Source organism: Rhinatrema bivittatum, chromosome 2 (genome assembly GCF_901001135.1).
Source record: "Rhinatrema bivittatum chromosome 2, aRhiBiv1.1, whole genome shotgun sequence".
In the NCBI taxonomy this organism is placed as follows: domain Eukaryota; kingdom Metazoa; phylum Chordata; class Amphibia; order Gymnophiona; family Rhinatrematidae; genus Rhinatrema; species Rhinatrema bivittatum.
In genome coordinates, this window is record NC_042616.1 from 452863082 (window position 1) to 452881028 (window position 17947).

General features: G+C 47.0%; 1 protein-coding gene across 1 annotated transcript in view; it reads left to right on the top strand.

Annotated features, from left to right (window-relative positions):
- The window catches only part of POLDIP3 (DNA polymerase delta interacting protein 3), a 93926-nt gene extending 83264 nt beyond the window's left edge, over window positions 1–10662 (top strand). The window contains exon 9 of the mRNA XM_029590370.1: window positions 10063–10662. Coding sequence (XP_029446230.1) covers window positions 10063–10240 — 178 coding nt within the window. The 3' untranslated portion in view covers window positions 10241–10662. The remainder of the gene's footprint in view (window positions 1–10062) is intronic.
- Window positions 10663–17947: the final 7285 nt, after the last annotated feature.

The following is a 17947-nucleotide window of genomic DNA, read 5'->3' on the forward strand; positions in this document are numbered from 1 at the left end:
TATCCTGTCCCACTCTGGATCTCGCAGCGCATTAAAATCACCTCCCACCACCAAAGCCCGGTCAATGTAAGGGAACAATACTCGCTGTAAAGTCTGAAAGAACTGTGACTGATGTGCATTGGGAGCATAAACACAGCATAACACTATGGGGATATGATTAAGTTCTGCTTCCAGGATCAGATATCGACCACTGGGGTCTTTAATCTCCTTCTCAATCGTAAATTGGAGGTTCTTGCGAATTAGAATGGCCACCCCCGCGGACTTAGAGTCCACCGACGCAAAATGTACCTCCCCCACCCAACTTTGGCGTAGCTTGGCATGTTCCACATCTGTCAGATGTGTTTCTTGGAGGAAGGCCACATCCGCGGACTTCCTCTTGAGAGCTTGTAGAATCTTGGCCCGTTTGGTGAGTTAATACCACATACGTTCCAAGATATCAAGACCGTATTTCGATTAGCCATCCAGAACTATAACCAGCATGAACTGAACAATATATTGTTCTCTTAAATAGGAAGATGGCCGTCCCAGCATAGACCACCTCCCTGGCCACTGACCCTCCTCAACGTGTAACTCAGACATATTACCAAGAAGTAACCCTTTGCCCCTCCCATTCACCCCAAATCCCCTACCCCGCCTCCCCTTGATCCAACTTCGAAGTCGCAACCTTCCCGTGACATCCATCTTCCACCCCTCGCCACCCCCCCTCGCTCCCTCCCAACCCCTACCCCCAACCCCCGTACCCATAACCCCATTACGTAACCCTCTCCTATTGAGTCACTTACGACACTTAGGTCTCCCCCCTCCCCCATCCAGCCCCACCACATATGCCCCAGACCAGACATTGTAAAGTAAGTCCAGGATGATAACCGAAAGAGCCCAAAACAGGACCCCAAACAGCAAGGAACAAACCCAACACTTCATTTGCGCACTTAGTTCACTACCTCCGACGGTCTGGAAGGCTGGGCTCCAGAAAACAGGTAGCAGATGCGCTGTTTAGGATATGTGTCATAAAATTTAAAAAAATAACAATCAGAGGTGCAGCACATACCCAAACTCTCTTTGTTTTTGTTTTTTTGTTTTTTGTTTGGTTTTTTTTTCCCTTTTTTTTTTCCTCTTTTATTACACTCTGGTAGAATGCCTTGAAAGGCTTTAGACCATTTACCAAACATTAGCATCTAATCAAAAACAACACAACACAGACTTCCCCAACTCTGCTAACTAGTCACTTTACAGCCACCCAGAAAACCCAGCTAACTGCTGGGGATACAAGCAATTTAAAGCAATTTTAGGAGGAAATACCTCGATTACAACAATCCGCTGACACACTGCAAATCTACATATTTAATTGATTAACAGGGTCACGAGGCATCTCAATCAGAGGCATTCCAGCTCAACACACCCACAGATCTATATCTTCTTCGCCAGCATTCTGTGAGGAAAAAAGAAAGATTCAGCTGTGATTGGCACTCCGATCCAACGTGTTGACATATTCTCGGAGTTCTCCTGCCTCTGAGAACCAGCGAGGTCCCTCCGGTGTGGAAACCCGAACTTTAGCGGGATAGACCAGGACCGCACGCTGCCCCAGGTTGTACAGTTGAGCACAGAATGGTGAGAGCGCGCATCGTTTCGCCGATAGAGCCGCTGAAAAGTCCTGAAATACCAGGATCTTCTTGCCCTCAAAAGTGAGGGATTTCCCACTACGTACCGCCTGTAAAATAGCTTCCTTGTGTGCAAAATTTAAAATTTTAACAATCGTAACCCGCGGACGCTCCGGCTGTGCTCTGCGTTGGCCTAATCTGTGCACACGTTCAATTCTCAGCGGGCCTCGCGCCCCTGCCAAACCAAGTTCCTGCGTCAGCCACGTTTCCAAACGCCGCGGCATTTCCCGTTCCTCTAGAGATTCTAGCAGCCCGACAAAACGTAGATTCGACCGGCGAGACCGATTCTCCAAATCTTCTAAGCGGTCAGTGTGTTGCGCCATTACCTCTTGGAGCTTAGCCACGTCGGCCCTCGTGGTCTGGAGGCCATCTTCAGCCCCCGAAACTCGCTGCTCCAATTCAGTGAATCTGGCCTCATATCCAGCTATGGAGGAGGTTAGGTCTGACAATTGGTTGGAAAGTTTTTTAAATTCGGGCTCCAGCGCCTCCACAACCGCGGTTCTCAATTCGGTCCAATTCGCCGACATGCACGATTCGGCCGGCCCACCTTCATCCTCCGATTGCGGGTCTGCAGGCCGCGGTCTCTCTCTATCTCTTTCTTTTTCTTTTCTGGAGGTTCTAGTTGACATTACTGCAACAAATGCTCCGGGCACAACACCGCAGGTATCCCTCACAATTGTGAGGGATACCTGCGGTGACTCCTCATAATCCCTATTCTTTGTACGAACTGAAGACACTCGGCTTTGGTCAACCGCACGGGAACTGCCGCATATAAGCAGAGCAGCAAAACTCTGCCACTTGGAGAGAGCTTCACGTCGTATGCTGTCAGATGACGCCCAAAACAGCATGGCTAATTCATCCTGCTATCTATGGAAAACACCATTTACGGTAAGCAAACTTGCTTGAAAGGGAAAGAGGCTCAGAAGAAATGCTTTGTTCCTTATCGTCACCCAGATCAGTCCAGACAAATGGGGTTTTTCTCCCCTACCAGCAGATGAAGACAGAGAGGAAAAGCTTTATTTGTACCAGTGGTACTTAAGAAAGTATGCCACCTACCTCAATTGCACACACTATATGTTGGAGCTCATGGACAAGGGGTCCCAGGTGGAAGTGGCTGGGGAGCGAGTATGGCTCCTAGGAAAGGGGGGTTTCTGTAGTGGACCTCTTCTTTCTCCTGATTTGGAATGACTGCTACATCAAGTGTTCTTGGTTCAAATAGGAAGGGAGGTAGCAGAGGCTACTTATGTTTTTCTCCTGCAGAGACATTCTGGCCTGAGAGGGCCAGATGAGAACTGGACCTTGACTGCCAATTTGCATTGGAAAGATTGCTGGCCAAAGGGAGCTTATTTTGAGGAGGTGGAGGATGACTCCATTGAGGTAGTTTGGTCATTTACAAGAAAGGAACTCCGGTATTAATTTCTCAGTATTTGTGGAGCTGTCATGACTCAGGAGGACAAGTACTATCCACTTCCATAGGGTTTTAAAGCCTTGGTTGTGGAAGAGGGAATACTCTGAAGTCTGGACAGAGCCATGAGAACATTTTATGTTTTGCCAGAGGAGGCACTGGAGTTTCCAAAGTTAGTAATTTCATGGGGTGAGCTGGCCTTTGCTGGGTACAACAGTTTCCAGTGTTGGACTCTGAGTATTCCCTGTTGGAGAAATATAGTCTTCACAATCTCAGCCTGTAGGCTTTTCTGGTTAAACAACTTGTCTGCTGATCTGTGATCCAAATTGCACTTAGGCTTTCTTCCCTTAAGCTGCTCTTTGGTCAGATTCAGGGAAGTTGATAAAACACCTGGAGGAGTCCAAGGCTCACAGGTTGCTAGATGATTAGCCTAAAAGTGGGTGTAAGTTCTATCCCAGTAGGCATAAGTTCCACGAGACATGATATTATCGCCATGGGAAAGTTTCTTCCTCACACCATCAATATAGAGAAACATCTCAGTCCTTTCAAGAGGGCCGTAAGACCTTAGGTCTCCAGTTCCTCAGGAGGGGGGCAATGGTCCAGTCTTACGGAGAATGGACAAAAATATCTTTAGACAAAAAGGACCGGTGAACGCCAGGAAATTTTTATTCTGCACAAACCATCATAAAAGCCTGACTCAGGCTGAGTTTTGTTCAATTGAGCTGCTTCAGGGGCTAATACGGCAAAACAGATATAATCACATATAAAAAACATATACACCATACATACATACATAATTAAATCATAAAATAAAAACAAATAAATAAAAATATTTAAAATCATTATAAAACACAGATGAAAAAGTGACAAAGACTGTGATAACGTGTGATGACCTAAGTTGTATACTAATATAAGAAACAGACCACTTATATATAGATCATTTCTTCAAAAGCTTTGGCCATCACACGTTATCACAGTCTTTGTCACTTTTTCATCTGTGTGTTTAATGATTTTAAATATTTTTATTTATTTGTTTTTATTTTATATGATTTAATTATGTATGTATGGTGTATATGTTTTTTATATGTGATTATATCTGTTTTGCCATATTAGCACCTGAAGCAGCTCAATTGAGCAAAACTCGGCCTGAGTCGGGCTTTTTATAATGGTTTGTGCAGAATAAAGATTTCCTGGTGTTCACCGGTCCTTTTCGTCTATTGGTCGCTACTTGCAGTATTGGATTGGTTTCCGGTTTGTTTCTTTCAAAAATATCTTTAGCCCTGTGGATCTGCCATAAGGGATGATTACGCCTTAGATTTTGCTTGGGCGGTGTCTTAAGTCTTCATGATTTTACTGTGAGCTGTGGGAGTAAAGAAGGTCACAGTCTACTCGACATTACATTGCCTTCAGGACCTAGAGGCAGTAGTTCCAGTCCTGGATCCAAAAAAAAAGAGGGCTGGGCAGATATTCTCTTTATTTTATGGGCCTGAAGGAGGGCACATATTGGCCCAGCTTGCAACTCAAAATGATGAGTGGCTCCTTCTAGGTATCTCACTTTCAAATGGAAACTCCCTAATTCAAACAAGCCTATCTTCACGTTACCGTGCAGAGAGGTGATTTGCAGTGCTGAAGGCACATTTTCAATTCCAAGCATTTCCTTTCAGTCTCTCAACAGTGCCTCTCACATTTATTATGGTGATTGTGGTGGCAGCCCTACAAAGAGAGGATATTCTAGGATGCCAATACCTGGATGACTGATTTATTCAAGTGAAATCTTGGGACTTTTGCCAATAGTCGGTGCAGTGGATGATGCGCACATTGCATTCCCTAAGTTGGATTGTAAATTTGGCAAAGAGCCACCTGGTACCATCACAGGAACTGAATTACCTAAGGCTGTGTTTCAAGACCAGTGTAGGCAAGATGTTTATTTCGGACCAAAGTTGCAGGGACGCATTCGGCACTTGCTGCATCTCCGGAATCCCAGGGTATAGGATTTACCGGCAGGCTCTTGGTCCATGGTGTTTATGTTGGACCTAGTTTCCTGGGTTTTCACACACATACGACCACTCCAGAAGGCACTATTGTTGCGTTGGCACCCTCAGTCAGAGGGCATGCTTCTGGACATACCGAATTGGATTGTGGTGATCACAGATGCCAGTCTAATAGGATGGGTTGCTATATGTCAGGATCAAACAGCGTAGGGACACTGGTTATTGAAGGAAACCTCCTGGTTTTTCCATCTTCTGGAAACCAGTGCAATCTGAAAGGAGTTGCTATTCTTTCTTCCACAGGTCCACAACTAGGCAGTGGGGGTCCTGTCCGACAGTACGATGGCATCAGGAGCCCAGCAGTTTCCTAGGAGGTCTTGAAGTAGTTTCATTAGCGGAGCAACATCTCTTGACTCTGTCTTTGTCTCATGTGGTCGGGGTAGAGAGTGTGCAGGCAGAGTTTCTCAGCAGGCACATACTGGAGAATAGGAGTTAACGTACAAAGCAGTGTCCCTAATCCTGGCGAAGGGGGAAGTTCCCCAGCTGGATTTGATGGCATCCAGGGAAAAAGCCAAGGCCCTTTGGTTCTTCAGTCGCAGAAAGGAGATTGGAACAGAAGGTCTCGATGCTACCTCTCATGTGTTCACACTGCATTCTATTATATGTGTTTCCACCTTGGCCACTGATAGAGTTCTTAAGTGTATAGGAGCTCATTGAGGAAAAGTGATCTTAGTGGCTCTGGAGTGACCTCTTCATCTGTGGTTTGCTGACCTGGTGAATCAGGCATTCATGGGCCCTGAGGCTTGGGCTTCTTCCTAGGTTAGCTTCATCAAGCTCTGATTTTTCTTGGAGCTAAAGGATCGCTTTTATATTGCAGCCTGGCTTTTGAGCATAGATGGTTAAGGCTGAGGAGGTATTCCAGCAAGGTTATTACAACCTTATTTCAAGCAAGAAAGGCTTCCACCTTCCTAGCATATATTCTGTTCTCAGGATTCTTTCCTTTTTGTAGTGTGGTCTTAAGGGACTCACCTTGAGTTTTCTTAGAGCGCAAGTGGCGCCCTTGGCCAATTTTCAGAGGGAGTGTACGCAAGTCACTTTTGGTGCCTCTTCCTGATATATTGAGATTTCTTAAAGGGGGGAAGCACTTGCATTCCCCTCTGAGACAGGTGGTACCTCTATGGAACCTTAATTTGGACTTAAAGACCATATGTAATTGCCTTTTGAAACATTAGAAAGGGGGTTGTTGAATAACCAAACCCTGAAAGCAGTCTTCTTGGTGGTGGTCTGTTCCACCAGACATACTGTATTTCTGAGTTATAGGCATTGTCATGTAGAGATCTTTTCCTTCAGTTTTCGGAAGTCGGAGTATCCTTTCGCACTGCTCCATCCTTTATTGCCAAAGGTGGTTTCCCCTTTTCATTTGAGTCAATCCATAGAGTTGTCTGTCTTCACGGAATTTGAACCCTTCTCCACATGCCCGAGAGCTTTATGTGTTGGATGTGCGTAGAGTCCTCTTGTGCTATTTCAAGGTCGCCAGCAGTTTTCATACGTCCCTTTATCTATTTGTGACCTTCAGTGGGTGGAACAAGGGGGAGAAAGTGTCACTTTCCAGGTAGATTGATTAAGCTATTGCTTCTGCTTACATGTGCAAAGAAATACTGGTTTTGGAGGGTCTCCAGGCTCATTCCATTAGGGCATAGGATACATCTTGAGCTGAATATCAGTTGGCTTCCCCACAGGCAATCTGTCAAGTGGGGGCTTGGACGTAGCTACACACTTTTACCAAGCATCACAGGCTGGATGTTTGGGCTCTGGACTCAGCTGTGTTTGGGAAGTGTGTGTGCGAGCAGGTGCCTGTCTAGTTTAGGGAAGTTTGGGTACATTCCATTCATCTAGACTGTTGTGGGGGATGATAAAAAAAAAAAAAAAAAAGGAAAATTGGTTCTTACCTGCTAATTTTCATTCCTTGAATCCCACAAATCAGTCCAGACACCTGCCCTCTGTTTTCTGAAGACAGCTCTATTTTATGTGTGTGTGTTGGGTACAGTTCAGACTGAGCAACTGCAGATGACATACTGTCAAAACAGTGGTTCTCAACCTATTTTTGGCCAGGACACACCTGACAGATGGTTCTTACATGCGTGACACACTGAACATGTGACCATCACGGGGCTAAATGTAAACATGCACTCTGCATCCACAGGAATCCCCATAACCCCCAGCAATGAGTGCAGAGCAGATCTAGGGCATTGCCCTGTACAACTCGCCATACAAAAAAGATATTCTGGTTCTGATGATATCTCAATAAAAGCAAAACAAACTCCCTTTACTACCAGGCACAATAGCCTTCCTTCTGAAAAGACAGTAATTTACCACTAATGCATATCCTATTGAGAAAACACAACAAATAAGATTGATACAAATGCCTACATTCTAGTAAAATACCTCACCTCGGTCACACACCCAGAACTGACCTTCACCAAGTACAGAAAAACCACAAATTATAAATATGGAGACAGAAACTGGAATGGAAAACCAAATAAGCCACTCTGCATGCAGTGCAAACCTAGAGAAATATAACACCTAACATAGTCCCAGGATCTGCAATAATGCACACAAACTAACCCGCACAAAGTTACACCTGTATTAATGAACACACTCAAACAATAACAACCCTATCTATGAAAAGGCAACACTATAACTATTAAACCAGGCCCTAAACACTAATACATTTCCTATTGGGAAAACAGAATAAGCCAAGCTGCTATAGACCCCCACACACAAATAATTGTAAAGCTATACTAAAAATGTTAAAAACAACTGCTAAACAGAATAACATGCAACAATTAAAAACTCATAAAAATTATTAAAACATGTCCAAATATCAATAAAATATTTCAAAACAGCAGACATCGTATAATACCCAATAATTAAAATGGCAGTCAATCAAGAAAAATAAACTTAAAAAGCCACCTTTACTTACCCTCTCCAGCAACTCTCCTACTCCTTTCCCTGCCAGGCCAATAGCACTCACCAGAAGCAGCAAGGGCTGCTGAAGCTCTGTCCTCACAGTCCTCTTTCTTAGCACTCACAACCAGTCACTCACACACACACCCCCCTCCAATTAGACCCCCACGACCCATCTTGGTCTCTCTCACACCAGTCATCTTCCTGACCAGTCTCTCTCTCTCTCATACAGAAACACATCACCTCCCTGACCAGTCTCTCTCTCAATCACACACATGCTCTCTTATATTCAAGCTCTCAATCACACACACATCCTCTCGCACCCATTCATACCCACAAGTTTTTACCCAGGCTTCCATTCATGCCCATTCACACCAGCTCTCACCCACCCACATACACACTCACAGATACAAGCTCTCACCCAGGCACCCACACACACACACCCACAGACACAAGCTCTCACCCAGGCACCCACACACACACCTACAACACCAAAAACCTCTTCTTCTTTCACTGCAGGGATGGGCTCCAGTTCCGCCGCGGCTTTACTCCAACAGGCCTTTTTGTTTGCTGCCACAGGGATGGGCTCACGTGGTGGCCTCGGTTGGGTTTCCTCTTCACCGCCACAGGGATGAGCTCCTGTGGCGGCCTTGCTTGGTCGAGGTCGGGTTTTCCTCTTTGCCGCCACAGGGATGAGTGCCCGTGGCGGCTTTGCTTCGTCGGAGTTCAATACTGCCATTCCTCCCACCCCCAGACTATGTGATGCCCCTTCTTCCTGCCTCACCAGCCAATCAAAGGCTTCCTCCCTTCCTTCTACTTCCACTGGCAGGTAGAAGGGAGGAGGCTTCCGATTGGCCCGCGGGGGCTGGAAAAAGGGAGAAGGAAAGTAAACGGGGCAGTGGGACACTGGGAGATGCGACACACCTGCCGGTGCTTGGCGACACACTGGTGGAGAATCACTGGTCTAAAGTATCACTGATCCAGTACAGCTTTTCTTCTCTTGTCTCTATCTACTGGTAGGGGAGAGAAACCCATTCATCTGGACTGATCTGTGGGACTTAATGAATGAAAATTAACAGGTAAGAATCAATTTTCCTTTACTGCAAGATTGATAGATGTTTGGAGGTGGCATTAACCAAACCTGTGACTGAATTCAGGTGTTTTTGAATCAGAGCTGGAGGAAAGTGGTAAGAGCAAGAGAGAAAAATAACCAGAGACTAGGGTCTGTGATAATACTGTAGGCTGGGTGGGCCAGGATGTCCTTGTCTGCCATATGTTAAAATTTCCACCATGACCTTTGAGGGATAATGGGATTTGAAATATTGTCATTTGTTTACATTGAGAGTTTGACTGCAAAATTATGCAAATTAAAGCACAGCCCTACTGAGTCTGTACTTGTTTAGTGGCTGCTTAATTGTATTCACTTCTGCATCTAGGATCCTGCAAGACCCAATTTCATTAAATAGAATGACTTATGTTTTAATTTTAACTGCATGTTTTTCATTCATTGTGCATCTTATTTGTGCGACACCTATGTAACTTGAAAGCCCTTTTATTGGTCTTAATTATTTTGATGACGTATAGCTTTAATGCTGTAGTTTAGCTGTACTTTTAATTTATGTATTATTGTTGTTGTATGATGTTTTTATGATCAAATTTCGTGTTTTATAGAATTTTTTTTCCTCTGAATTGTAATTTGCTTTGTATGAGCTTGTTTTCAATAGGATGGAATATAAGATTTTAAATTAGATTAGTTGCAGCAGCAAAACTATCAGCATCCCAAATAAGTCCTCACTGTCAGACTTGTTTTAAAACTGACTGAGCATGTTTTATATGGCAACCAGTGCAGGATAAAGCACACTTCTCATTCAGAAAGATGAGCCTCTATCCTACTTAATACTACTGAGCCAGGTGTTGCAGAGCAATAACTTCATTCATTGGGTCAACTCTGACTCACAAAAACTGATATGATCCTTGTCTCCATGCCACCTGTTTCCCATTCATGCGCTGGATCTGGTCATCTCTTTCTTAATTCCTTCCACAGGCGACTGAGTGACACTCCAACCTCTGTGAAGAAGACAGGTGAGGCCCGCAGGTCCAGCTCAGGCATGGCCTCGAACCCTGCAGCTGAGGTGGACCCCGCCACCATCCTGAAGGCGTTGTTCAAATCCTCAGGAGCCTCCGCTACGATGCAGCCAACGGCCTTTCAAATCAAACTCTGAGCTCCCTCCAAGACTGGGGCAGGGACTGCCCTGAAGAGGATTGTTATAAGAACTGCAGCAGCACAGGAACAGTGAGCAGCTCTCCAGGGAACTTGCTGACAGTTTGTTGAGAGCAGGGGGAAAGCGTGTGTACATTTCCCTGTGTTGCTGATTTACTTTTTTTGTCATTTTCTACGCTCACTACCATCCTTGTACATTAGTTGCTTTTGGTCTTCATAGTTCTAAGGCTTTTGGTTTTTTTTTTTTCCCTTTTATGTTCTCCAAAACAGTGTTTCCATGGGCTTCCGGACACTAAACTCTCATCCAATTTCTTGACTTCTCCCTTCCTCCCTCCAGCCCTCCCCCTCGTGATCGGTTATTAAAGTTCACAGAAGACTGATTATTGTATTTCTATTAAAAACCAAACTATGTTCTTTTGTAAAGACTTCTTTTCTCTGTGCTGCAGACTTAAATGGCAGGGGAGGCAGAATCCTGGTAATAACATGTTTTCTCGTTTGGCAAAATGGGTGAAATCACCTTATGGGGAAGAGCACGCCAAGGACAGAGTTAAAAGTCATTTTCCAGACCCTGTACAGCAGACCACATCTCTCCTTTCAGGTTGGAAGTGTTTCTGCTCCTTGGCTGCTGCTCCTGAAGTGCTTGAATTGCTGTAGTACAAGTTGGAAAAAAGATAATGCCAGAGCCCAGCAGGAACTGAAAAGATTAGTGAGACTTGCTGGGTTATTGTGGTAATTTGTGCTCATTTTCCTTGTCTGTTGAATCAGCAGTTCACAAGCCCTGGCCTTTGTGGATTTTAGCTAGCTAACATTTTTGTTTCTGTGTACTGTGCAGTGCTGGTGCTTGGCTCAAGACCTCAAGTGCTTTATTTCTCCAGAAAAGAGTTACTGAGAAGCCCCCTGCTCTTTCTGCTGCGCTCTGTGTGATGTAGAGTAACCCATGCAGAAAGATGGATGTATAGAAACCACCAGAAGGCTGAGGAAGAAACGGGTTTTTTGCCTATTACTTATTTCTGTGGCTTAGCAGTCACCTTTTTTAAGCCTTGGTGTTGTAAGGGGCTTATCAGGTGGTCAAGTATATCTGTGTCCCCTACCCTTCAAAATTTTAAATGGCTAGACTGAGCTCAACCAAACATTTTGTGGAGGTAGGACCCCCCCTTAGGAATAGGGAGTTGGTACTTCTGGATTTTGTACCTTTCAGAGTTAGTGATTTTTTTGGGGGCGGGGGGGGGGGGGGGGGGGGGGGGGGGTAAAGTCAAGAATGTCCTCATAAGAAATGTTTGATGGGGGGAATTCAACTCGTAGCTTGAGAACCACTTTACTGATTTAACAAAACTTGGTATCTGGACATAGGGAATAAAGAACTTTAATTAAATATAATAGAATTATGGTTGGTCCTTGGGGAGGTGAGCTGGGGATAGTGTGCACAGGACGTACATTCAGGAAACAACTTCAATAGATAATATCTGGAGAATCACTGGATTGATTCTCATGAAACTGCATATCTGGTGATTGGGAACAATAGTGTTTAGTTGGGATGATCTGAATGTCAGTAGTTCCTTAGTTGTTGCTGTGCTGTCATGTGAACAATTGCTATTTTCCATCAACAGGCAGGCATGAATCAGCCACAATGCATGGGTGACATCATTCAGTTGCATCAATATAGATCCAGCTCTCAGAGCTCAGTAAAAGTTTTGCTAAGCATGCATGGGATTTCTGGTGTTCACACGCTGCTTCGTGAGCCCCTTGGACTATATTCATCCGAGCTACCGCATGGACGTGTTTCCAGTCTCTACGATTTTGTTTAGGCTCATTCTTTGGCCTGATTTTGCTTCGTGGCATCTTATTTGCTTTTGCCATTGCCTTGGCAGCCCTGCAACAGAGCTTTTCAGTTCTAATTTAAAAAAGAAAAGGAAAAGACCAAGAACACTGTTTTCAAGACATGTATTTTTGAATGTCAGATATCTGATACAGTACAGATTTTGTCTGCTATCATTACCTGAACCTGGCTCATGATTCCTCTAGCTGTAACAGGATGTCCCTGGGGGCTCAACAATACCATGCCTGGAAAACAGCAGCTGTGTGGAAGGTGCCCATTGGGTGAAAGCCCAAAACTGCAATGCAAGGTAGTGGCAGAGTTACTCCTCTTCTTGGAGCAAGGCGTGAACAGACCAGTAATGCAAGAAGTTGAGGCAGGATTCTTCACCCCCATCTCTCCAGCAAGTCTGGGAAGGCTCCCCCCAATGTGGTGTCATTTCCCAGATCTGTCACAGGTCAGGGGTTGAGCACAGTGTAGAGAAAGGCACCAAAAAGGTGCAAGGGAACTCCTTATGGATATCTTTCTTGGCACTGAAAAAGCCAGAACCATTGGCACAGGGGCTGTGCCTGAGTAGAAGTGGGAGGTTGCCTTGGCATAGGTGCTATTTCCTAGCGTGTAGTCAGATGGACTCAGGACCATTGGGTATTGTACGCTCCTGATAGCAGATGGGAGATGGAGTCAGATTTCAAAGCTGACGTCAGCTTTACATATACCCGTGCAGCATGCTTAGCTCTTCAGTATTTCTCCGTCTCCACAGCAGATGCGTCACTATCCCAAACGAGAATAGTGTAACATTTACAAGAAAGAAGAAAGAAAATTTACCTTTAAGAAGAGAGCCCTGCTTCTCCTGCGGTGAAACCTAACGGTCCTTCCCCCAATCGAGATTTTCCTGAGGTGATTCGATATCCCTCAGAGGTGAGCCTTAGCTGGCCGATTCCCGGCATGGACGTAGCCCCCAGGGTGGCTGAAAGGCAGCGGGTGCAGATTCGAGCGCGGCAGTGAAGGTATTTCCCTCTCCCCCCACAGCTGGAGACCGTCCGGCACGCAACTGGTAAGCGCCAAGACTAGGTAAGGTAGAAACCTTTACTTCTAAGTCTCCGGTCTCCAAGGCACGAACAGCCGTACCGTCCTTCCTCCGACGAGGTTTAAATTGGGTTGAGCAGCCCTCCTTTGGGGCAGGCCCCGATTCGGTGCGAGGGTCCACTCACGTGGAGACCCTCTGGGGGGGTCGCTATCTTGCCTTCAGGGTCATCGGCGCCATTTTCCCCCTCGGACCAACGGTATGCGCAGGGCAAGCTGGAGGCCCGAAGCGCCTAACTTAAGCGCTTAACGACGGTTTGAGCACACAGTGGCACGCACAACTGGGCGCATAATTGTGCCACACACACAAACTCCGTTGCCCGTGCGTATAACTTCTGCGCATCCAACGCTCACAACTAAGTGCATCTGCACACATATCTCCACGCCTAAGGCGTACACGTGCACAAAATAATGGCACCGCCATCCAAGAAAGCCAAGGGACCTTTCCTTTGCCCAGCCTGCCACTTAAGAGCCGCACAGCCTGGATTGGAATCCCTCCTGTGCCAACAGTGCGAACAGAACCAGGGAGAACCAAATCAAGATCCTCTACAGCCAGGAGAGGGATCCAGTACCACAGATGATGGCATCCCAGACCTAAGCATCTCCAACTCGGTGCCCCCGCAGGAAAATCCCTCCGGGGCTACCACTACAACCCCTCCTGGGATCAACATGGATTCAGGAACCTTCTCCTGGGTGGAATTTATCAAAGGGCTGCAAACCTTTGTCCATGCACAACCAGCCCCTGCTGTCCACCAGACTCAAACCCAGCCAGAAGCACAAGTCCTTCCCGGCACCTCCCAGGCTTCTCGAGACATGCCTCTCCTAACCAAGAACCTCTTTGATGGGGATCCAGATACCTCAGAGGATGAAACAGACTTCCTGGAAGAAGGAGAAATTTCCCCAGGGATGGAGCCGTACCGGACCATACTCCGATTCTTCCACAAGGACGAATTACCAACCCTAGTGTCCCAGACTATGAAGACACTGGGTCTCCCAGGCACAGAGTCCACAGCGGAACCAAAGAAGAATCCCATGCTGGTGTACCTCCATAAGGCCTCGTGCTATTTCCCTATGTTGAAGCCCATCAAGGAACTGATTGACCTGGAATGGAATGCTCCAGAGGCCACTTTCAAAGGGGGGTGGGCACTAGAAGCCCTATACTCGCTGGAACCCACGGCTAAGGAACTTCTACGTTTCCCCAAAGTGGATACTATGATCTGTGCAGTCTCAAAACGCACTATGATCCCAGTGGAGGAAGGAGCGGCACTGAAGGATGCCCAGGATAGAAGGCTGGAAGCCATCTTTAAGCAGTCCTTTGATGTATCAGCAATGACGCTACAAATTGCTTCCTGCTGCACATTAGTGGCATGTTCCTGTTTGATCCTCGCCAGAGACGCAGTCACGCCCGGAGAAGCGATGGAGCCTGCGGTCTCCTTCCTCAGCGATGCTACCGCAGACCTCGTGCGCACCTCATCCAGGGGTGTCGCCGCCACAGTGGCGACAAGAAGACAATTATGGCTCCAGAATTGGTCGGCTGACGCGACTTCCAAAGCGAACCTCACAAAAATGCCTTTTAAAGGATCCCTCCTGTTCGGGAGCAAACTGGAGAAATTAGCCAACAAATGGGGTGAATCTTTAGTACTCCAATTACCTAAGGACGGGAACAAAAGAACATATCAGCGCTTCTCCCCCAGAAGAACCAAGGGTAGAGGATCGCAGCGCTTTAAGCCTTACAATAATATGCAGTCCCAAGCACCTCGTCCTTCAGGAAGGTCTCAGTCGTTTTGGAACAGGCACATTAAGAGAGGAGCAAGCTCAGGGAAAGGCCCCGGCCATACCCCACAATGAGAAGACATAGGGGGCAGGCTTACCCTCTTCTACCAAAGATGGGTTGAGATAACTTCGGACAAGTGGTCCTAACCATCATTCGAGAGGGGTACTCGCTGGAATTCCAAAGCATTCCTCCAGACAAATTCATGAAATCACCGTATCTCTCCCACTTCAAGAGACTGGCAGTGGAAACCTTGTTAGCAAGACTACTCAGCCTGAAGGCAATAGCCCCAGTGCCCACGCTTCAACAAAATACTAACCACTATTCCATCTATTTTATCATTCCCAAGAAAGAAGGAACATTCCGGCCTATCCTGGACTTCAAGGCCGTCAACCGTTACCTGAAGGTTCCACACTTCCGCATGGAAACCCTACGCTCCGATATAATGGCGGTATAACCGGGAGAATTCTTAACCTCCCTGGACCTATCCGAAGCCTACCTTCACATCCCGGTCCATCAGAACCACCAGCGCTTCCTGCGATTTGCGAAACTGGGCCATCATTATCAATTCCAAGCACTACCCTTCGGACTAGCTACCGCTCCCAGAACCTTCACCAAAATCATGGTGGTAGTGGGGGCAGCACTGAGGAAAGGAGGAGTCCTGGTACATCCTTACTTGGATGATTGGCTGATTAGGGCAAAGTCTCCAGAGGAGAGTCGCCATGCAACCACCAGAGTCAAGAACTTGGGTGGGTCGTGAACACAACCAAGAGTTGTCTAGACCCCTCCCAGTCACTAGAATACCTGAGAGTCCAGTTTGATACCAAACAGAACAAGGTCTACCTTCCCCCTCCACGAGAAGGAAGCTAATGGATCAATTACAAAAGCTGTTGACCTCAGTCCGCCCCAAGGTATGGGACTACCTCCAAGGTCTCGGCATCATGACATCAACTCTGAAAGTTGTTCCGTGGGCAAGGGCCCATATGCGGCTGGTACAACGTTCTCTACTATCACAATGGAATCCAGTGTACCAGAACTACTCAATTCGCCTCCAGCTACCGACAGAGATTCGGGAGCAGCTTCAATGGTGGCTCCAGGAAGAACACCTCAGCAGAGGCATAAATCTATCCGCACCAAAGTGGATCTTGCTCACCACGGACGCAAGCCTGCGAGGGTGGGGAGCCCACTGTCAAGAACTGACGGCCCAGGGACAATGGAACAAGAAAGAAGTGGGATGGACCATAAACCACCTGGAAGCGCGAACGGTCAGACTAGTCTGCTTATGATTCAGCCACAGACTCCGAGGTGAGTCCATCAGAGCCATGTCGGACAACGCAACAACCGTTGCTTACATCAACCGACAGGGAGGAACCAAGAGCCAGTAGGTGTCTCTAGAAATAGACCCCCTCATGGAGTGGGTAGAAATAAATCTACAAGGGATTTTGGCCTCCCACATCGTGGGAAAAGACAACATCTCTGTGGACTATCTCAGCAGAGAAAGCATAGACCTGGGGGAATGGTCGCTGGCAGACACAGCCTTCCAGCTGATAGTAAATTGATGGGGTATCCCAGCCATGGACCTACTAACAACTTGTCGCAATGCCCGGGTCCCCAGATTCTTCAGCCACAGACTAGAACCAAAATCTCAGGGAATAGACGCTCTTGTCCACAAGATAGAACACCACAGGGGACTAGTTCTACTAGTCGCCCTGGATTGGCCAAGAAGACCATGGTACGTGGACATGCGAAGACTGTTGGTGGGGAATCCTCTACGTCTTCTGCCATACAGGGATCTTCTTCAGCAGGGACCGATCTCCCATGAAGACCCGGCTTGATTCTCTCTTACGGTATGGCCCTGTTACGACTGTCGCTGCCCGACGTCTCCACTCCACCCACCTTACCTTTTTTGTGACTCCTCCCGCAGTTGATGGACGTCTGGCTGCCATGGCGTCTGCCTGCTGTCCTCTCCGGCTTCCCCGGTCTGGCTTGGGTGCTGCATTCCACCATGTTATCCAGGTACCATAGGGCACGCGCGCCACATGGCCCTGCTTCTTAGTCTCTCTTTGGCGCGAATCTCAGGGGCGTCCCCCTGTGATGACGTCACACATCCCGGATACAAAAGCCTACACTTTTTGCTATCTAATCGAGTTAGCAAGGGGACTCCTTACAGTTAGGATTCGCTCTCTGTACCTACCTACTCTGACTCTCCAACTTTTGGACTTTATCCTAACGGGGTACCCGCTCCTTGGGGGCCTCTCTCATTTCTTTCATGTTGCTATCAGGAACCGGTACTCGCTCCTCGAGGGCCCATGTTCCCTGCTCGCTGCCTGAACTTCTCGCTTCTGCTTGGAAGAAACCGCTGCCTACATCATCAGTGAGTTATCAACCTTATTTCCTCAGAGCTGTTCCCTAGAACCAAGTACTCGCTCCTTGAGGGCCTGCCTCTATTCCAGCTTCTGTGTCACCTGCTGGGAGAAACCACTGTATGAGTAACTTTACCAACGTGGCTCTATACCAGAACTCTGTGTATGCTCTATTGTACTCACTATCTCAGTTTCTTCACTACAGCACAGCCATAAAGGGAATCGCTGTTCCAGTATCCTGAGGAACCCTAAGCCCAGCTGGGCTTCATCTCTACTCACTATTACCACCTCTGGGGGCTTCTCAACTCTGTCTAATAAAAGATATAACTCTGTGTTGTGTGTCCCAAAGCTGAGTCTGACATGTGGCCCCTCACGGGACTTCCCCCTGTGGGCGTGGTCAGCTGCCACAGTGTCCAAGGGTCCACCCAAAACCTTACAAACAATAACAGGCCCTTGAGAGGACTAGCCTAAAGAAGCGCGGCTACTCAAAAGCCGTGATTGACACCCTTCTTCGGGCACGCAAGTTCTCCACATCTCTATCTTACATACGGATCTGGAGAGTATTCGAAGCTTGGTGTGAAGACCGCGGTCTCCTCCCGAGGAAAGCCAAGATTCCCACGATCCTAGAATTCCTACAGGACGGCATGCAGAAGGGGTTGTCCCTCAACTCCCTCAAGT